At 38.9% G+C, this 23,567-nt stretch overlaps 1 protein-coding gene across 1 annotated transcript; it reads right to left on the bottom strand.

The window, feature by feature from the left end:
• On the bottom strand, positions 15,900-18,900 carry LOC105157036 (ABC transporter G family member 17-like). The gene is made up of 3 exons (XM_011073333.2): positions 18,127-18,900; positions 17,282-18,006; positions 15,900-16,954 (listed from the first exon to the last, which is right to left on the bottom strand). The coding sequence occupies exons 1-3, from the start codon at positions 18,607-18,609 to the stop codon at positions 15,979-15,981; spliced, it is 2,184 nt and encodes a 727-aa protein (XP_011071635.1). The 5' UTR covers positions 18,610-18,900; the 3' UTR covers positions 15,900-15,978.

Below are 23,567 nucleotides of genomic sequence, written 5' to 3'. Positions count from 1 at the left end.
CATAAAACATTTCACATACAAGTCAAAATTTATCTTGTCCGAGATTTTGAAAACTTCATTTTAACACTTCCGACAAGAACACTTAATTTTCTCACCGTCCATGTTGAGACTTGACCCATTCTATAAATGCAGTAACAACATCCTTAAACTTCGGAGTAAGACCCGCCCTCCTCGGTAGGTTCTTCTCATACATCTATTAACTCAACTGTCTTAACATGATGAGTCCTATACACAAACATATATATATTATTATAATATTAAATTTAATTGAAAATACACCAAATATAATCAACTGACAAATAATGGTTAAAGTTGTTACCTGACCAGTATAGCTTCAAATATTAATGATAATTCGAGACAGATTGACGAATGAGAGTATAAAAATATTAGTGGGATCGTGACAGATTAAAAAAATTCAAGAGAGATTGAGAAAATAGAAAGAATATAAGAAGAATGGAAGAAGATAGTGAGATTAAATGAAAAGGGAGGAACATATATACAGAAAAATTTGGAATGGTCTTTGGAACGATTTCTGGAACACCATAAATAGTCGTTAATTTAAATTTTATAATGGTCTTATGATCATAAATTGGAACGATTTTTTACACGTTGAAATATATCCGTTTATACTGTATTTGCAACAACAGTAGAAATACATTATTAATATTACACTAAAACCGTTCCCAATTGAAACTAATTTAGTCATGGTCGTCGTAACATAACAGTTTTTTAGTAGAAATCATACTTAGGAACGAATTTTGTAAGACTAGTCCACATGCATACAAAAATCGTTCCAAATTGCATTTCGTTTTGGAATACATTACAAACCGTCATTTGTTTTACATTCATTGTGACACATACATAAATGGTCGTCTCAAGACCGTTACTAATTTTAATAAAGTGTTCCAAACAGAGTTCCAATCTTTTACCGTTTCAAGTTTGGACTAGTATTTGGAACGAAAATTTAAATAGATTTTCTGGAACACCTCTTGCAACGATTTTGTCGTGCCAAAAAAATAGCATATAAAAAATGAGGATCATGACGTTATCAACCACCTGCCATTTCTCTTAATTGCCAATAACTGTTCCTACAGAGCCGGGCTTTGGAACTGTCCAGTGACCCATACCAAATCTCACTTTTTTTTTTTTATAATGGCATAATTTTAAAGAAATAATTAATGACATAACAAATATGATACACTTATTATGCTATTGATTTCGATAAGAATTTTCCATGTTATTAAATCAAGTCTATTGGTTTAACCTATTTAATCAGAAATTGGTCAAGAGTATATGGTCTGATTGCTTAAAAAATTCCACTTAGACATAAAAATTATCAAGGAGACAAATTAAAAATAAAAAAACTAATGATCTGATTCAGTCGTTTTCGTTGTTGAATTTAAGAAAGAAAAACAACACAAATTAAATGTGAATTAATCGAGTATACTACAATAGGATATCGTTCTTCTCGTTCACAATAATATTAATTTTACTTGGTTTTTTTTATATATTTTTTTGTTACGAACATTTATGCTTAGATAGTATGCTAATTATATCGGAATGGATTGTTTATTTATTTAGAACACAATGTATGTACATACATATATATATATATATATATATACTACATTATGACTTTCAGTCAAAGATTTAATTACTCAATAAATTGATTAATTCAACAATCAATCCCATTAAACCAATCGAGTGTAGATATTAATTTTCATTCAATTTTTTTATTAATACAAATATATTCGGTAGATTTTAAATAAAAAATATACCTATTCATCAAATAAATACAAATTTTAAAAAAAAATTAAATATAATTTTTTAAATCATAAAGAATTCACGTCTTAATTATCCCATACAACAATTGAGGGTTGACCATGTGACGTGTATAAGTAAAATTTGAGTGGGACAACGTTAAATGAGTAGTAGCAGTACAAGGCCATTTATGCAGTAGTGGTGAAGGTAATGTAACAGCGACAGTACGCTGCAGGCGGAGCGGAAACATAGGAAACCTGTTTCAATGTCGTCAGGTCTCAGGTGGAGTGGAGGGGTTTTTTTCAGTTTTTACGGCGTTCTGTGATGTAGGATTCTTACAGGGGAGAGTGGGCCCCGGTGATTCAATGCGTGGGGGTCCATACCCTTATCAGGTGCAGGTGTGGGCTCACGCGGTGAGACCCCACATGCTGGGAGAAGATGGTTTCTTGGGCCCACTGTAGTAGTTGATCTGGACCGTTTTCTATGTGGGTCCCCAACTGAATGATTACCTCTATCGTAATGTTGTTCCTTGGAAGGGGTGTTTGGCCCAATGTATTTAAAACATCTTATAAGTTTTTATGTGTAGGAGAATTATATTTTTAGTCCTTAAATTATATCATTAATTCATTTTTGGTACTTACAAATTATTATGGGTGACGGTGTTTGCTCAAACAGTGTATTTTTTGAGGGAATTGGCAGATGATGGGGAAGATTAAAAAGCATTGTTTTGGGACCAGCACTGCCACTTTTACATAACGTTTGGATTTGTGTTTTGAGTGTTTTGGAGATAAATAGAGAAAAAATGAAATAAATAAGTGTATGTTGAAAATAGATGGTATGCTTGAATTTATATTTTGAGGTAATTTAAAATATTTTAAAATAAGTGGTGTAAGTTTAATGTTGGGATTTGAGAGATAAAAATCACTGTTTATTGTCAAATCATATTTTTTTATATATATTATTACATATAAATATGTATATATAGAAATATTGTATGTTTAATGTTGTACTTTTTGGAGACAAAAATAACTGTTTATTGTCAAATTATGTTTCTTTTATACTATATATAAGTATATATATATATATTAAATATATAGAAAGTTGAAAAATAAAAATACACACAGATAATGTGTAAAAACACAAAAAATAAATATTGAGTGTATATTATCTTGTATCGGGAAATGCAAAAACGTGAAACAAAACATATTATTAATTGCTTGAGGATCAAAAGTGTGATATAATTTTGAGGACTAAAAGTGTAATTCTCCTCGTTATATATCAAATAAGATATTTTTCGATCTCGAGCTTTTAATTTTATTTTAAAATCAAACTCTTAAAATATTGGATAAAATAAGATTATGGAGCTTAGAAGATGTTCGTAATGATAATTTTGTAATTACTGTGATAAAAAATTGAGGGAGTTTGTTAAAATCTTAAAAATAAAATAAGAAATACTTATCTTTTCCTAAAAAAATAAAAATAAAAATTTAAGTTCTTAACATCTTATAAGTTCTTAAATATTTTATACCATGTCTTTTAAACTCATCCACACACACTCTTATAAAGAAAATGAGGTCTGTTTAAAATTATTGTGGGCATCGCAATAAAGTCATTTAATTACTATGAATTGTTCATTTTGATGTATATACACTATGAACGAAGCACAATTTTCAATGGATCAAACTTTATAAATCGAACGCCGTCAGTTCTAATAATAAACCTACAAAAGTGACAAACTTTACGATTTTCATGACATTCGAAATCATAATATCGAGCTAAATTCTACTTAATCAAATACACAAAGTGATCGCTATTAATCTATGTTTTTTCTTTTAAAATTTTGAACTAATGATGACATCTATATTTGCGGCAAAGTCGGAACACATGATAATTTAAGTGAAAAAACTTATAATTTTATCCACTTACCCGAGTTTGGCGCACTCACTCAAAACATAAAACGCCTAACTGCAAGTATAGAGTTCAAAAATTTAAAATATTTAAATTTATAATTATTCAAATAAATCTAAAAAAAAATTATTACCAAAAATTGAAAATTCATAAATTTAAATCCATTGATTCAAATATAAGCGAAAAATTAGCCGTCCATTTCAAGTGGGGGCACGAAGCAACAAAGACTTCAGAGAGAAACATGCAAATAGCGGAAATGATGTCAGGTATTTATGGCACAGATAGGAGTGTGAAACATAAATCTAAATTACATGTGCCATATGTGTGGTGCACCATCAACAAAACTAGTTGGCCATTTTCATATAGGCTACATCTTTCAAGTCCTCAATTTCAAATTCTCATAGTAAATTTGGGTGAAATGCAATTTTTTTTGTTTTTCAATTTAGGTTATTTTACGTTTTCGTTTTTTAAATATTTTAAGATAGTATTTTGATTCTGAATTTTTTTTTTATTTTTGTAATTTAATTTAGTCATTTTTTCCGCTGAAGTTCACCTTTTCGAACGAGAAGGGTGAAATATGGCGGAAAAAAAAAATTAAAATTGCAAAAATTATAAAGATTCAGGTCCAAAATATTATGCCAGAACATTTTAAATTAATCTTTTGGATTATTTGAGATGATCTAAATTCAGAACATTTTAAATTAATCCTTTAGCTCTGAATTTCAATTATGCTTTACTGAGCAACGATGGATTTCAAAATTTACGAATATGAAGTCCTCTGAAATTTTTTTTCCAAATATTTTTATCAATTTCAAATTTATCAATTCAAATATAGCACAATTCTATATTGTGGATAGAGACGATCACACGAGAAATCAAATCCTCTTTGAACTCAGTTCGATGGAATCAAAATTTAATTATGTTGGATGTGGTAGAAATTTGGGTAAGTTTATTTTATATTTGTTGTAAAATTAGTTTACACATAGACGAAAAATATGATCATGGGTAAAGCAGAATAAATATATAAATATATATATGTTACCATATCCCTGCAGAAAATGAAAATATTAGAGAGACAAAAAAAATTTCCAATCGTTATTGATGGAGGAAAGAAATCAAGTTTAATAAGGTAAAGATGATATTCTCACAAAAAAAAAGGTCCAAGTCGAACTTAATAAATTGGAGTGGTACAACTAATTACTAGAATAACCTTGGCCAACAAATCATAGCCATGTAAATGAGGGTTAAAATAATACTTTACACATACCTACCCTAAATAGTATACATTTGTATTAGTATAACTACCCCCTCATTTTCTCATTTGACGGGGAAAAAAAGTTACTTGTATCAAACTCTAGTGTGAAGCGTATTGAATCGCGTCCCTATAATACAAATTTAACCGATGTTGTTTTTTGGCGAAAACAACTTGACGCCATCTATGGGAACAGGCGATTCAACATTTGAAGATGAATAGTAGGTCAAGAGCAAAAATAGAAACGGGGCCTAGGCGAGCTTGAAAGGACCTCCGAGCATGCCACACAAGACTCCTCAGTTTAGAGCACTTCGAGTGTAGTTGCCTAGCTCACAACCATCTCGTCATCCTTAGTCCTCACAGAGGCCAAGGAATAGACCTGGCCCCCATGAATAGTGAGTAGAAGCCAGCAGACCAGAATGAAAGAGGAGAACCCCAAGGGGAGAGAGAAGGTTAAACACCTCCCCCTCTTGGAGGAGAGTGATCCCAAAGAGGAAAACCTCAAGAGGAGAGTGAAGGTTAAGCACATCTTCACTCTTGGAGGAGAGTCACCCCCAAGAAAATCTCAAGAGGCAAGAGAAGGTCAAGCACCTTCGCCTACTGGAGGAGAGTCATCTAAAAGAAGAGAACCTCAAGAGGTGAGAGAAGGTCAAGCACCTTCCCATCGTGGAGGAGAGTCATCCCGAAGAAATCCTCAAGAGAAGAGAGCAGGTCAAGCACTTTCTCCTCTTGGAGGAGAGTCACTTGAAAGAGGAGAAGCTCAAGAGGTTAAAAAAGGTCAAGCACCTTCACCTTTTGCACTACAAAAAAAGGTGAGATTTGACACGGTCAGGACACATGTTCCAAAGCTCGTTTCATCTTGAAACGGTTTTTGGAACACTTGAGGAACGGATATTGAAAGATGACGTCAAGTAATATCTTTTCTAGGTTATAAATTTGAAATGGTCCAACTGTCCAAGTTGAGTTCCAAATGAACAGTTACTGAACCCGTCCACATTTGTGCCAGAGTGGTAACGAAAAATCGTTGGAACTCAGTTTGGAATACTATATTAGTTTAGGAATGGGCACAATCTAACCGTTTCTATGTCCATTGCAAAATATGTCCCGAAATTGATAGTTCGAAAATGTATTGTTAAATGAGGTATAATTTGAAACGGTCATTAAACACACTTAATAAAGTATGGCAAAAACCATTCAAAAATATGAGTTGTTTTTAAGAAACAATGTGTTTCTAAACCCGTTCCAAAATTTGGTACAAATTGAAACAGTTCCTTTAAATTATTTCCTATGCGTTACTGAGTCCGTTCCAACTGATCATCAACGGCTACATTTCAATGGTCCAACAAACCGTCCAAAAATCGTTTCAATGACCGTTCCAGAAATAGGACTTAACGGCTACTTTTTAACGATTATTTGTGTTCATATGCCCGTCCCTAAGACCTTTTTAATTTTTCTATATAAATGTGTTCCTCTCTTTTCATTTAATCTCACTATCTTTTTCAATTATTCTTATTTTCTCTCTATTTTCTAAATTTCTCTCGAATTTTTTTATACTCTCACTATCCTACTAATATTTTTGTACTCTTGTTCATGAATTTTGTCTTGTATTATTATTGATATTTGGAGTTATTTAAAGCAAGTAACAACTTTAATCTTTATTTGTAAATTGATTATATATTTGTCGTAATTTTATTATATTTAATTAAATCTAATGTTATAATAATATATATATATATATGTGTGTGTGTGGGGGGGGGGGGTTTGTAGAATTAATTATCATGTTGAGACAATTGAGGAGATGGATGTATGAGAAAAACTTTCGGAATAGGGCGGGTCTTACTTCGGAGTTTCAGGATGGTGTTGCTACATTTATAAAATAGGCGAAGTGTCAACATTCATATATTGATGGTGAGAAAATTAGGTTTCTTTGTCGGAAGTATAAAAATGAAGTTTTCAAAACCACGGACGAGGTAAATTTCGATCTGTTTATGAAAAATTTTATACTGGAATACTATAATTGGACTTCTCATGGTAAGTAGAGGGTGTAGGAGTATTTTGAGGCCGTAACGGTGGCCCCGTTGCAAGAGGAACAAACTCCCATTTCTCATATTATGCAGGAGACGAGTACGACTTGGGGTGATGCGGCTCAGATGGATTGGGCGTAGAGGATGGTTTTTGATAACGCCGGCCGGCAGTCTAGTCTTCTAATTATAATCAAGATGGTGTGCCTAATGATGGTATGAGGTTGTGTCCTATGGTGGGGCCCCCTATGATTCTGTATCTAGGCTGGTAGATCGATTTCACGATGTAGTGCATGTTGTCGAGCAGCCATTGTGAAATGCTTGCACCCAATCTCAATTGGAGGCTGTAGTTGAGTTCGTGAATATCCAAGCCGAGGGCCATAACTCATAGCATATATATGATCGAATATTGCATTGGGCTAATTATATATTGCCGCGCGATCACACCCTCCCCAATATTACTATAGTACGAAGAAATTAATAAGAGACTTGGGTTTACCTGTTGAGAAGATTGATGCGTGTAAGAATGGTTGCATGTTATACTGGAAGGACGAAATTGATATGGGCTACTGCAAGTTTTGTGAAGAAGCTAGGTACAAGCCGACCAGGGAGCAAAATTCTAATCGCAAGAAGAACACTGTATGCCATTCTTAGATACCTGCCGATTACCCTAGCTTGCAAAGGTTGAATGCTTTGGAAGCGACTGCCGAGTAAATGACGTGGCATGCCAACCATCAAACGAAGGAAGGATCTATGTGTCATCCGTCTAATGCAAGGCATGGAGGCATTTTGACAGGACATATCCCAATTTTGCAGCAGAGCCCCATAATATTAAACTGGGTTTGTGCACAGATGGGTTAGCACCGCACAAGCAATACGGTCGTACATACTCGTGTTGGCCCATTATACTTACACAGTACAATCTCTTCCCAATAATGTGCATGAGTTCATAGTATATATTCCTGGCGATGGTGATCCCCAGTTCCTCCAATCCAAAACGTCTCATCGATGTTTACTTGGAGCCGCTGATTGAGGAGTTGCAGAATTGGTATGTGGATGTATGGGCGCGCGATAGTGCAAAGAACGAGACATTCCCAATGCGTTTCGCGTTGATGTGGACTGTGAACGATCTACCCACTTATGGGATGACGTTTGAATGGAGTTTCGCCAATGTTATGGGCTGTCCAGTTTGTATGGAAGCTAAACGTGCATTCTACCTGCAGAATGGTAGGAAGGTGTGCTATTTTGACTGCACAGACAGTTCCTCCCCCCAGACTATCCCTAACATCGGAATAAGAAAGCATTCACTATGAATGGAGTAGAGAAGAAAGTTGCACGATCAAGATTGACGGGAGAACAAATTCGCGAATGGGTTGAAGAGTTCAGTATTACGGCTGAGGTGCCATTGTCACTCACAGAAGGATACAGTACAGAGTATAAGTGGATAGAGAAAAGCATCTTATGGGAGCTCGAGTACTGGTCGACCAATCTGATACGACACAATCTTGATGTCATGCACATTGAGAAGAATGTGTTTGACAATATATTTAATATCAAGATGGATGTAAAGGGGAAAACGAAGGAGACTCTAAATGCACGAAAGGACCTCAAGATCATATGTAATCAACCAAAGGTTGATGTGGACGAAAGAAGGCCGAACGTGATGCCCAAAGCAGTATATACCTTAACCAAAGAGCAAAAGAGGAGATGTGTGAATGGATTAGTCATATGATGTTTCTTGATGGCTACGCATCTAATTTGGCCCGTTGTGTTGACATGAAGAAGATGAGGCTTCAGAGCATGAAGAGTCATGATTGTCACGTATTCATGCAAAAGTTGATACCGATTGCCTTCCGTGAAATACTTCCTTAGCTCCGGTGGAGTACATTAACCGAGGTCAGCCTTCTATTTCAGATCCTATGTTCGACGATGCTCAATGTGAACAATGTACAAGAACCGGAAGCTCGTGTCGCAACCATCTTGTGCAACCTTGAAAAAATATTTTTGCCAACTTTCTTTGACTCAATGGAGCACCTAATTGTTCATCTGCCATATGAAGCACGCGTGGAAGGGCCTGTGCAATACAGGTGGATGTATCCATTTGAGAGATAATTGTTACACGAGCTAGTTTTTTGAAATAGTTATGGCGTCATTATGTTTCTAATAAATATTTGGTTATTAGATTCCTTCGAGGCTTGTGAATGATTGAGGCGTCAATTATAGAGGCTTACCTTGTAGAAGAATTCAATCTCTTCATTTCTCACTACTTTGAGCTCCAAATTTCTTGAAAACAAAATAGGCCATGCAGAAGTGACGATCTCTATATGAATGACACTCATATTGAATGGTTTGTTTTCAACTACCCTAGTCGAGTTAGTGGTGCATCACAGAAGAGATATCTTAGTGGTACGGAACATCACATAATTGAGACGTACATTTGGACCAACTATGAAGTAGTCATGCCATACTACGAGTAAGTGTAAATTTTGTTGATATAATGTATTCATATTAATTATTATTTTGGACTTTTTACCTATGTATGTGAACAAGTCTTTTTTGAATGACTTTACGTGCACCATCATGCGAAGAACCCTATTATTGATGAGCTAGTAGCATCTTAGTTCAAGAATTGGTTCAAACGTCGTGTAACTTGTGCGTTTTTAATCGTGTCAACTGTAATTTGTCAATATATGGTTTCTCTAATATTCTCAACATATGTTAAATCCGAATTGAATTACACAGATAACGAGCTTTTGAAGTTGCACTATTAGGGTCCGACAGCTGAGCTCACAATATTCTTGTGCTACTTTGTAAATGACTACAACTTGCATACTAAAGTGCTCAGGTAGGCAAGTCAACTATGAACTGTGGGGTGTGTGTCAAATTACCCACTTATTCCAAACATGCAGATCATTTTGTTTAGATACCGCTAGGTCAATCCCGTGAGAGGTATGAAGGTACATCCTCGTTATCACCTTATCGATGTAAACTTCAAGAAATTATACCAAAACAACGAATCATTCATCCTGGCACAACAAACAGTACAAGTCTACTACACGAAGTACCCTAGCATGAAGAGAGATAAAGTATATTGGATGGCTGTCTGCGAAACAAGAGCCAAAAGAGTCATTGATGACTCGCTTTGGACCGAAATTGAGTTTCAAGAGGATGTCAAGGCTCAAGGAAGAAGAAGAACACTTCTTTGGGTACTTGTATTCCATCATTCAAGAACATAGATGTATGGTAAGCTATATACACAAAGAAGAAGAAGTTGAAACTAACAAAACTGTTACTAACTAAGTCTAAACTGAATAACGAAGAAAGCGAGTTTTAACTACTAGAAACGCAAAATACATAGAAGCACTACAACTTTAAACTTAAGTATTGGAAGTCTACTTTAACACCACGTGGTATGGTGGCATCCAGCTCAGCAGCATCTTCAACATGCAGCTCTTTTGGGGACTGTGCAGCTAGCGTAGCTGATATCATAACATCCCTCCTCAAGATGGAGCTTGGGAACCCAAGCCTAGCTTGACAACCATACGAGCAAAATTAGCAGCAGGGGAGGACTTAGTGAAGAGGTCGGTTAATTGCTTACAACTAGGAACATAAGAGGGATGGATTAAACCTGATTTGAGGTGATCTCTGACGAGGTGACAATCAATATTGAGGTACTTGGTGTGCTCATGGAAGACGGGATTAGCGACAATGTGGATGGCAGCCTGATTGTCACAACAAAAAGAAACAGGTGTGGAGAAGGGAATGTGGAGGGCCCAGGAGATAAGAGAGCCATAAAAGCTACAGACTGTAGTCCCCATACTTCGGTATTCTTCCTCAGCGGAGGAGTGGGAGATGGTTGTTTACTTCTTGGTTTTCCAGGACACGAGAGAATAGCCCAAGAAGATGCAGTAACCGGTGATTGAGCGGCGAGAATCTGGGCAAGAGGCCTAAGAAGCGTTAGCGTAGACAAAAGGGTGGAGTGTGCTGGTGGCAGAGTAAAATAGACCACAAAGTGGAGGAACCCTTGAGATAATGGAGAACATGACAACAGCTTCCCATTGTGAGCTCTGAGGATGCTGGAAAAATTGAGAGAGTTGTTGGACGACAAATGATACATCATGTGTAGTGACCTAAGGTATAAGAGGCGACCCACTAGGCGTCTGTAGGGGCCAGGATCAGCTAAAGAGAACCATTATCTGCAGAGAGTTTTAGCCCAGGCGGTAGCGGGGTCGAGGCAGCTTAGGCATTCAATAGATTGGTATCATGGAGGATATCAATGAGATATTTGTGCTGTGAAACAAGAAGACAGTGAGGGGAACAAGCCAATTCAATCCCCAGGAAATACTTTGTAAGCCCCAAATCTTTGATGGTGAAGAGGGAATGGAGATGGTCCTTGAGAGCAACAATCTCGGCAGCAGAGTCCCCTGTCAACAGGATGTTATCAACATAGATTAACAAGCCTACAAAACAGGTGGAGGTAATCTTAAGGAAGAGACAGTGATCATGGCCCACAAATCCTTAGTGAGTTCTATGTTCCATTGGCGGGATGCCTGCTTCAATCCGTAAAGTGAGCGTCTCAACCTGCAAAGCGACCCAGGAATAACCAAATGATACTCTTCTGGTGGTATCATGTAGACCTCTTTGTCAAGATGTCTGTGCAAGAAGGCGTTGCTCACATCTAATTGCCATAAAAACCAGCACATTGTCACTGCAACGACCAAAAAAACTCGCACTGTGACAACCTTGGCCACTGGAGAGAAACTCCCGAAGTAATCGATACCCTCCACTTGATTATAGCCCTTGGCGACAAGGCGGGCCATGTGGCGCAACGCACTATCATCTGGATTCAGCTTGGGTTTGAACACCCAACGGCAGGCAATTGCCTTCTCCCTTGGGGGTAGAGGTTCAAGTGTCCAAATGCCATTATGTTCAAGCGCAACAAGCTCTTCACCCATAGCCTCAACCCGTTTAATATCTCTGCTGGCTTTTGAATAGTTTTTGGGCTCCTGGACATAAGACAAGAGAGCAAGATACGCAGTATGTGCAGGCTTATAAATGGATGGTAAACAAGAAGGAGAATCAGTGTCGCAATGATAGACATAATCACCAAGCCAAGCAGGTTTGTGAATAGTTCTAAGAAACTGACGTAGAGGAAAGACATCAAGGGAATGGGAAGCAGAAGGTGGAGATGGAGAGGCAGTAGGCATGGAGGATTGGAGAATGAATCAGAAACAGGGGTAGGCTAGGAGGTGTGATCATAGTCATAACTGTAGGAAGATATAAGTCATTTGAAGTGGTAACAGATACTGGATGAGTAGGGGCTAGAGGAGAAACATCTTCATGAAACACATCCCTAGAGTTGAAAATAAGATCAGTTTCCAAGTTTAAAACTTTATAACCCTTACGCGATTAACTGTAACCTAAGAACACACATTTGTGTGCTCATGTTGCAAATTTTTGTCTGGAAGGTGATGTTGGATGCAAAACAGAGGCAAACAAATACTTTTAGATTAGAGTAGGATGGAGCTTTGTGGAAAAGTATCTCATAGGGGAATTTCCACTACAGAAGTCAAGTAGGAAGCCTGTTTATAAAAAATGTAGCAGCAAGTATAGCTTCCCCCCAGAATTTTGAAGGGGGTGAGCTTGAAAGGATAGGGCTCTAGCCACATCTAGCATATGTTTGTGTTTTCTCTTTAGCACACTGTTTTGTTGTGGTGTGTAAGGGCAAGATCTCTGGTGTACTATCCAAATGGAATGGAACAAAGTTTGACAGGCAAGGTTTGTAAATTTTGTGCCATTGTCTGTGTTGAACAATTTTTATTTACAATCAAACTGTATGTGTACCATTTTAAATAACAAATCTAAAGTATGACAAATTTGTGTTTTATAACGAAGAAGGAAGGTCCATGTGGCCTTACTAAAATAATCAGAATTGTGAGGAAATAGTTGCAGCCATCAAGTGTTGAAGTTTTGTAAAGCCCCTAAAGATCAACATGTAGCATTTCAAAGTGTGTTTGGTATGAATTTCACAACATGAGAAAGGCAATCTACTTTGTTTTGCAAGAGGGCAAATTTACATGTATCCAGCACATTGATTGAAGATGTAACAGGTATATGTTTCAAAGTAGTTAAGCATGGGTGTCCCAGCCGCCTATACCACAAAGTGTTATCACAGGAACTAGAATTACTACATGGAGTATGCTGAACAGAGTTTATAGATGCTATGATATCTGGACTGCAAGAGGACTTGTCTATCATCTACAACTTTGTGGAGCTATTTTCTTGCTAGTCTCCAGGTCCTGTAAGAGACAGTGAGAGGAATAAAATTTCACTTCGACGGATGAAGGTGAGCAAAAAGTTTAGACGCCGACAAGAAGTTGTATTGGAAATGAAGCACATATAAGACATCTGTGAGTGTAAGATGAGAGTGTAGAATGACATTTCCTTTATGAGTTAATGGCTGCATTGTACCATCTAGGAGTGTACACAAGAGTTGGTTGAGTTGAGGATATGATGGATTGGAGTGCATTTTTGTTAGCGCACATATGGTTAGTTGCTCTTGTGTCAATTATCCAAGAATCTAAAAACCAATTATGAAGGCCAGAAGATGCACAACTCTTACCAGCAAAATTTTCAAGTTGTGCGAAGTTGGCTTGCAGGGGGTCTTTTGCTATCTGTGTTTGATGACATTCACCTTTCATCAAACGTATCAATCCCTGCAACAAAGCCTCCTGGTTGTTCCCCTTATGTTGCTGATAGCTTTGTTCCTCAATTTGCAAGTTATAAGCTCTCGAGTACCCTGTTTCCTTCTTCCTCTTTCCAATTAGATCCTTATACCAATCTGGTGTTCCATGGAGTTTGAAGCATGTGTCCTATGTATGCCCAGCACGATTGCAATTATTGCACTGAAGACCTTGCTTGTCAGTTATGGGCATTGTCTGGGCACAAAGTCTTTCTTCTTTCAAAGCAATTGTTTCCTTCTTTCTCGAGTAAATTCTGTGCCATTGTCTGGGCACAAAGTCTTCTTCCCCCTACTCTGATTTGCATAGCAATAGTTTCTATGTCTCTGCCCCATCCATACCGACTTCTCGTTGCTTCTCTACTTCTGAAAATTATGGAATATGCCTTACTGATTGTATGTATTTGGTCCATCACCAAAAGTTGATCACGCAGGTGATCAAAAGTTTCGTTTAGCCCCATGAGGAACTGGGTCAGTCTTCTGAAAACTGCCTGATCTATAGCAGTCTTGAAAGCTCCACAAGTGCACCCACATGTGCACTGAGGAGTAGGCATTAATACATCTAATTCATCCCAAATCATTCGCAGCCTGGAAAAATACTCAACTACTGCTCTGTTTTCTTAAGTTAATGACGCTATCTCTCGTTGGAGTTAATAAAGTAGGGGTCCATTACATTCTCCATATCGTTCTTCTAAATCCATCCAGAGATTCCTCGCATATGTTGCGTACATGAAGCTCCCAACAAGTTCTTTTGAAATGCAATTGAGGATCTAAGTAGTGACCATGTTGCATTGCTAAAAAAAGGGGATCAGTTACACATGGTTTTACAGTCGTGCCATATACGAAACCTAGCTTCAATTTTGCTCGTAATGCTCGTTTCACTGTGTAGCTCCAAGTGAGGTAGTTGTTATTCGTTGGTACAGTGCTTACAAGGATCATTCCAGGATGATCTGGTCCATGTAACTGCAATGCCTCCAGGAATTGGTTGTCTCGTTGCTTCTCCCGCTTCCATTACTCCTGGCGTGGAACGTCTGCCATCTCTTGTTGATTCCTCCATTATATCAGATCGATTGCAGATCTAGTAGTGTGTTACCCTATGCAGAGACCTTCATATGAAGGCTCTGCCACCATGTAAAACTTTCAAGTGTGCAAAGAAGAAATCCATAAACATCTCAAGGCTCAAGGAAGAAGAACATTCTTCGGATACTTGTATTCCATCATTCAAGAACAAAGATGTACAATAAGCTATATACAGGAAGAAGAAGAAGTTGAAACTAACAAAACTGTTACTAACTCTTAAACTGAATAACGAAGAAAGCGTGTTTTAACTAATAGAAACACAAAATACATAGAAGCGCCACAACTTTAAACTTAAGTACTGGAAGTCCACTTTAACACCACGTGGTATGGTGGCATCCACTCAGCATCGTCTTCAACCTGCAGCACGCATCGCTGATATCATAACAGAGTGTATGAATCATAAAAACCTGGACATAGACCTAGTGCTAAAGAAATTCAATATGGTGCTAGAAACACCAAACAGAATGCCGGAATAAAGCCTTATTGATAAGACGTGTGATTTTAAACTGATGTGTGAACTTCCTGATAATTGCATTTTGCCCCTTTATTTTTGTAAGGTCGCTTCGTGTTTTACAAAAGGTAAATCATCATCGTGTTGTTATGACTAATTTTGATTCTTGAAGAACTTTTGCCAAAGCAAAATTCAAATTAGCAGCAACCAAAAACTTCGGAAAGGAAGAAGTAGCAAGGTGTAATTTTTTATAGAAAAGAATCTACTTATCTATATGATGTGATTGAATTTTCCTTTTCCTTTTCCTTTTGATGTATGATTCTTTGAGTACACAGAAAAAAATGTAGCCATGGATGGGAATTTACTTGTTCAAGAAATTCTGCATATCTGCATTATCTCAACTTAAGCTTTATAATATAACATTATTAGCCTTTCGACAACAAGAATTTTCTGAGTTGAGAATTTGATAATGTAGGATCATCATTTCAAAAGTTCGCCAAAATGGCTGACCTATCAAATTAATATTCCATCGCCTGATTTCACTTTCCCTTACCAACTGCTATAAGTTCTCTACTTGCGTGTTTGGCGTGCAGTATTTGGTTGAGGTTTAGACAACTTCATCTATAAGAATCTTGGTATTTCTCCAGTTATCAGCTGATTGAACAAAAAATGACTTGGGCCTGAATGTTTGAACTACTGTACGAGATAAAATTATTCTTGTAAGATAAACATCAACCACACTAGGTATCCCCTTCCTGTGGAATCTCTACGACCTTTGGTTCTTTGAAAAGAATCGCAGGACAATATAGAAAAGAACTCTATACACAACGGCCCATCCCAACATTATATACACCTTCTGCCACTTTAGATTCTTCTCAATATCAATGCCAAGTGATTCCAGGATCTTATTCCCACTTATGTTACCAAAAGGTTTGGTTGTTTGATATTCGTTCATTAGCAGCCCTTCATATGGATAAGTCATAGTGGAGAGGTAGTGCATCCACTTCCAATATCCTGGAATAGCATGGCTATCCAAGAAATAGCCGCAGAAGAGGAAGAAAAGTGCGGTGAAGGCAATCACAGCCGCGTAGCCAAGAATATAGTTGGGCACCACTGAGCTAACAAAGACCACAAAAGAGTTGGTGGAGAGTAGTGACATGTAGAGTACTAGCAAGAAGTACTCGAATGGGCCTTTGAGCTTTAAAGGAAACCAGACGATTATTGCATAAACAGCGGCTTGTAGTGCAAGGAAGGGGAGATATGTGATCAGTCCTGCAATGGTGTAGGATGAGGCCCTATAAGCATTGTGCGACGTTTCACGAATGAAGATGAAGCGCTCTTGAATGAAAGCAGGGACAGCGTCATTAGAGGAGAAGAAAAAGAGACAGACAGTGAAGATGAAGAAGCTGAGGCGGTTGGTGATGCCCTGCACGTTGTCTTTCGGGTGCCAGAACAAGGTGGCCATCATGATGCCCATGACGGTGAGCACGAGCAATCGGGACAGGAAGAGTTCGGGAGTCCGCCTGATGATGATGAAGTTGCGGCGCATTAGTATCCATGTCTCTGAGATGAAGGAATTGGTGAACTTGGGGCCGAGGTGTTGGTAGGTTGCCGCTGTGCCTGGGTGGAGACTGCTATGGGTCATGTAGTCATTTTCATTGACAGTGTAGTCGCTGCTGTGAGGCGTTGGTGTGCCTTGTAGAATCTCGCTCGAGTAGGTGTAATATCCGGCCGGGGATTGGCTGCACATAGAGATTGAAGATGTGTTTTCACCAGTAAGAATTTAGACATACTTAGATGTGGATATGATTTTATAGAACAAGTTTACACTTATGTTGACCGCGTTCTTTGAGAAAAAGCAACAGCAGCAGATAATGTTTAGCAGTTGATGCATGATTAAGAGGATAAAATTCGATTCCAACAACATTGTAATTGAGATAAATCTTGAACTAACTATGCGAAATATAATGATCAGGCATACCTAATAACGTTCTACTCAACAAATCTGGCTGTGAAGAGTAGCAAATTTTGTATGAATTGAGCATATAAATCAAGAAAATTCTGTTTACCTTCTCCTGGCTAGGACTCTCTGATCAGCATTCTTCCTTGTTGGTGTATAGGTGATCGACTGGGTAGCAGTCCAAGACCTCGACGTGTTCCATGTGCTTCTCACACTGTGATCAAAATCCCCATCTTTTAATGCTTGCAACGGGAGCCGTTTACTTGACCTGTCATCATGCCCTTCTGATGCCTGCCGGCGACTTTTCCGTCTAGGCGGCAATGCAGCAGGAGGCAAGGAGTTCACGCTGGACGCTGGCATCTCCTTGTGGGATGCCAGCTCCGGTGGCTTCACGCCGGTAAGAGCAAACTCAGCCAGCACTTCAACTCCAAGCTCTGACTGATCATACTCTTGCACCACATCTATGAAGTATTCAATGGCGTTTCCGGATTTTGGGACTTTACGGCCCATTCGGTCCAGATGGAAAGTCACATCTCTAGGAGGGCCTTGGTACATGAGCTGCCCCCTAGCCAGGACAATGAGGTGGTCTAGCAACAGCAGAATGCGAGATGAGGGCTGGTGAATTGTGAGAATCACAGTGCTGCCAGAGCGTGCTATGTTGTGGACCTTCTCGATCACGCTGTGAGCACTGGTGGAGTCTAAACCTGAAGTAGGCTCATCCAGGAACAGGAGGGACGGGCCATGTATGATGTCAACTCCAATTGAAACCCTGCGACGCTCTCCTCCCGACACACCTCTGGTCCCTTCGTCGCCTATGTAAGTGTTCCTTGATGACTGTTCAACACAAGACAGCAATTAAGATTATAACAATCAGCGTCAGAAACCAAATGTGTCAGATTGACTTTATGAGATAATTCTGTGCTTCAGATTCATATTTCAATGGCAGCCAATTACCGATAAACCAAGCTGCTCGATCAGGCTCTCGACACGCTGCCTCTTCTCAGCCCTGGGGATCGGTCCCAACCGAAAATCAGCAGCAAACATGAGAGTCTCATAAACAGTAAGCATAGGGAACAGCCTGTCATCCTGCATTATATATGCTGAAGTCCTCTTAATCAAGCTCGGGCTAACATCAGCCCCATCCAACACCACCCTCCCTACGAGACTTCCGCTAGCGATTCTTCCCGCCAAGCCATCCAAGAACGTCGACTTTCCAGCACCACTAGGCCCCATAACAGCCGTAACGCATCCTTTAGGCGCATATCCACTTATGTCGTGCAACAAGTCGACTTCTTGATTCACCCACGCCCCATTTATATCCTTCATCTTCTTGATCACCGTGTAGGTTAGCCCAGAAAACTCCAATCCACCAGTCATGTTCACCGGTTTCCCTATGTCGATCACCATGTCCAGCCCACGACTATCCGTGCTATTCATCTTCGCAGAACAGATCAAGAGAGATATGGGGAAACTTGGATTTTCTGGTCTCCCAAGAAACACTGGATGGCTTAGAGTTTTAAAGAAAGGGTGATTGACAAAAAAGACTAGAAGAAAAGCTGGTTTTGGGAGGTACTTTCTAAGTTGATACAAACCTTCTTCTGCATTGTGCAGTCCGTTTTTACATGTTTTTTTGTCCGGGAATGGACAATTACATTCTTGTTTGCTTCATCGGTTGCTCCAGTCTTTGTGCTTGTCTTTGACGTAAGTGAAATGTACTGCAATGCCTTTATAGTGGGCATAGGTTTTGCCCTCTATGCTTGCTAGTACAAAAGTGTTGAGATTAGTTTAATGATTGTCGATTAGGTCATACTTGACAGGTAATAAATCATTGTTTCAATCGAAAAAGTTTAGTATTAATTAAACCTGGTTATGGATTATATAGCAGGCGTTGGAAAATATTGTCTAGATTCTAACTTTGTCAGTCGTGCATTATTTGCAATATGCTTACACCCTTCACCAAATGTTAGAAGGCAAAATCTACAACATACATGCAACTGGTTTGTAAATATTTCCGGTTTTTTCTTTTCCTTTTATGAATTACAAGTTAGGCTAGATCGGATTGACGGATTTGAAATTTATGAAATTTCAAATCCCTAATAATAAACCCTTAGAGTTTATTTGGATCTTTTTAAATGTCAAGAATTTGAAATACTTTAACTCTATTTTTAAGTTATATTATGTTAAAGGGTTAAATGCTTTGATCTCATAACTTTGGGGATTGGATGTTTTCATCGTTTAACTTTCTAAGTTAGTATTTTAGTTTTGCATCATTTTTATTTTTGTGATCTCTGTCCTTTTTTCTGCAGTTCACCTTCATCGGCGAGAAGGGTGAACCCAGTGAAAAATGGATTGAAATAAAAAAAATTTAAAAAATGTAGGATTAAAATGCTATTCTAAAAAGTTAAAAGACAAAAATATTGAAAAAAAATAAGCCAATAAGAATAATAGTCCCAAGTTTAAAAGATCGTTTGAGATGTACATGTATTTTTTCAGCGTGAATGGTGTTAAGTGGCAAAAAGAAAAAAAAGGGACTAAAATCACGAGAAATAAAATGGTGCAGCACCAAAATGCTACTCTAAAAAATTAAAGGGCAAAAATGTAAAATGATCTAAGTTATGAGATGACCAAGAAATTTTTAAGCTTTCTGTTAAATATTATTGAATTTCAATTTTTTTAATATAGTCTTTTAAAATTATTTTTCAGAATCCTTTTTATGAATTTGATTTACTCCGTCATAATACAATTGTAATGGTAGATAATTTATAATTATGTTGGTAGATAATTCATAAGTATTCACGACCGAAATTAATGTTATTGTAGTCCAAGAAACCAATTTCTTGGAGTTCTCAGAGCAATAAAATTGTAGTACATTGGATTATACCTGCACATATTGTAGAATAAATTATTTTAAATGTGTATGAAATCAAAGCAAAAATATTAAAAATTAATATAATGATATTTTAGTTAGTTCACATTTGGTCAAGTGAGGTGGTGGCTGAGATGGTGGGGGCGTCAGATTTCCAGTTGCAGGTGAATACAGATCAAGTTGAGGAGGCAAATCACGATTATATCGTCAATAATCCGGCAAAAAGAGGATTATTCAGGGCAGGCTCAATGGATAACGGAGATGGAATAGCAGTTGGATGGTTAGGACACCCTATCTTTAGAGATAAAGAAGGGCGTGAGCTTTTTGTACGTCGTATGCCTACTTTTTTTCTTGAGTTCTTTTGACTAGGCGGCAGCAGGTGAAGTGGCGCCGATTGATTGATACTGCTGGTTAAGATCGATTCTTTTTCTTTCTTTCCTATGCTTAGAAATGAATGGGGAATATCTGGTTTGACTTGCCTGACACTATAGCATATCTGGTTTGACTTGCCTGACACTATAGCGTGGCCTGCTTCAGTTGATCAGAAGTGCGAAAGTAGAGTTATCTCATACATATAGAAATCCGGAATTTATATATTTGATAAACAAAAACTCACTCAAATCACATGTTCGTCTCGCCATGGAACTCTTTCATCTCCGTCTAATGTAGCAAATGAACGAGAAGGAGGCATCCAATGAATTCGTCCCTTCAACCCTCCTAGACCTTTAGGGGACGGAAGGGCTTAGCCAAGGTCTCTAGCCAAGAGAGGACAGGGGGAAGGTAGCTTGGTTAACATCCGATTCTAGTTCTCGGCTAAGGAGCAGGCATCTAGGAATTAAAACCTGGGTTTAAGAAAAAGGCAATTGTACTTGGTTCAGGCAAGCCCACTCAGTCCGACCATGGCTCTGTATGGCTGATTTCAATGAACTCCTAGACCATCAGGGAACAGGGGTCCCGTGCTAGGGCGCAGTGCTAGATGGAGGCTTTTTGCAGCTATTTGGACGACTGTGGGCTGAGTGACCTAGGTTTCACAGGGTATCGGTTGACATGGTGCAATAACTAAGAGCACCTTGGCTCAAATTCGATGAAGTGTCCGAGGTGGTGGCGCAAAGCTTGTGGAACAACTCGAGTGACAGTCCAGAGTCGGCTTTCTGCAGTAAGGTTAGTAAATGCAGTGAGAGGTTGTCAGAATAGAATAGGTTGTCCTTCGTGAATATCACGAGGAAAATCTAGGACCCAAACTCCGGTCTTCGTAAGCTCAAGGGGGACCCTTTAACCAAATCCTCAAACACATGGTCTAAGAGGCTTCAGTACGAACTACAGGATCTATTAGAAAAGGAGGAAACTCTTTCGAAGCAGCAAGGCAAGGTACTATGCCTGAAGGAGGGTGACAAGAACATAGCCTTTTTTCATGCCCAGGCTATTGAGCGGTTCCTAAGCAAGTCCATCAAAGTTTTGTAGGACAAAAGTGGTTATAGTTGCATGCTAGCATCAGCCATCCAAGGGTTAATTGAGGCCTATTTCTACCGGATGTTCGGCTTCACATGCTTGCACCCAAGTGTGATAAACGATTGTCTTGCAAGAGTGGTGCCCTCAGTCAATGCGATCATGAACAATGATCTCGACCGTCCTATTCCTCGAACGAGATCAAGCAGGCTCTGAATCAAATGCATCCTCTTAAGTATTCGGGACCAGACGATATGTCTCTGGTTTTTTTTCAAAAGTTCTACGATATTGTAGGGAAGGATACATCTCGGTCTATCTTTCAAATACTTAATGATGGTGTCCTAAACACCCATCTGAACGCCCCAAAATTGTCCTAATTCCAAAATGTGCTACCCCGGAGACTATTACCGACTTTAGGCCTATTAGTCTGTGGTCGGTTATAAGATTGTATTTAAGCCTATTGTCAATCATCTCAAGCCCTTTCTTGACAGTAGTATTTTGGTCACTCAATTAGCCTTTGCCCCTAGCCGTTTAACTGCTGACAATCTCCTTTTAGCCCATAAACTTAACCAATATCTTGCCCACAAGTATTAAGGAAAAACGAGCCATGTCTCTATTAAGCTTGATATCAATAAAGCCCACGACTACATAAAATGGAATTTCCTTGAACAAGTGCTCCTAATATTAGATTTTCATTCAAAAGTGGTGTCATTGATCATGCTTTGTGTGACTTCGGTCTCCTACTCTTGTATGTATAATGGTGCATGCTTCGGCTCATTGAAGCTAGAAAAGGGTCTCTATCAAAGGATCATCTTTCCCTTTATTTGTTTTTGTTTTGTGCAGAGGCCTTTAGTAGCATGATTCATCAGGAGGAGCAGTTGGGGCGGGTTCATGGCCTTTCGGTTAGTCGACACGGTCCCGCATATTGCATCTCCTTTTTAAAGGCGTCTCACTTATCTTCCGCACACCAGGCGCGAGGAAATGGCTGTCGTTCAGGACCTGCTACGGCAGTTTGAAGAAGGCTCGGGCCTAATTATCAATACTCAAAAGCCGGTAATAGTATTCAGCAAGAATGTCCCAACACCGTTGCATGAGGAACTCGCCAACATCCTTGGGGTCCCAATGGTGGCTAAACATGAGAAATCCTCGAGTCTTCCTATTGTGGGGGGCAAGTCTAAGCTTGAGATATTTGACAGCTTAAAAGATCGGGTCCTGCAGAAGCTACAGAGTTGGATGACGAAGAAACTATCGCAGGTAGGGCATGAGGTTCTGATCAAGTTGGTGATCCAGGCTATCTCTTCGTACGCCATGACCTATTCTAAAATTATGGATGCCTACTCAGCGAGCTTGGGAGCATGTCTGCAAACTTTTCTAGCACCAAGACTGTACATGAAAAACCCATTGGCTCTCTTGGGAAACATTGCGCCAAAGGAAGAGTGAGGGTGGCCTCGTTTTCTGAAATTTGAAAGAGTTTGATCGGGCACTTCTTCGCAAGTAGGCATGGCAAGTGGCTAGTAGCATGCACATCTTGCTGCAACAAGTGCTAAGGGCTAGATATTTTCTGAATGTCTCGTTTTTGGAAGCCGGAGGGAGGGGCCAGTTGTCCTACACTTGGTGATCTATCATGCCGACCCTGCCTTTGCTTATGGAGGGCACAAGGTGGTTCATCGGGGACGAATGGTCAGTAAGTATTTCGCAGGACCCTTGGATTCCTCAATCGTCCTCATTTCGATTAGTGTGTCCCTCGCGTTTGATGTCATCGAAGCTGATGGTGAGTTCACTTTTGGCCCGTGATAGCTCTTTGGAGGGAGGAGTTCATCCGATCAATGTTCAATGGAGTAGATGCTGAATAGACCCTCGAAACGAGGGTGAAGCTGGCTCGGATGATAACTTAGGATGGCAACACAATCCGAGGAGCTCTTCTCAGTCTAAAGTGTTTATTTGTTGGTTATGTCGTTGTCGGCTCCATCCAGCTCCGCGGCTAGAGGCTTGTTTTTGACAAATGGCTAGAATTGATGGAGCTTTGTTTAGAATACTAGGGCGGCCCCAAAGGTCATTCTTTTTGCTTGGAGGTGTTGTCGGG

Source organism: Sesamum indicum, linkage group LG3 (assembly GCF_000512975.1).
Source record: "Sesamum indicum cultivar Zhongzhi No. 13 linkage group LG3, S_indicum_v1.0, whole genome shotgun sequence".
Taxonomy (NCBI): Eukaryota; Viridiplantae; Streptophyta; class Magnoliopsida; order Lamiales; family Pedaliaceae; genus Sesamum; species Sesamum indicum.
The sequence above is the reverse complement of the archived record's forward strand: the minus strand, read 5'-3'. Positions and strand labels throughout refer to the sequence as shown.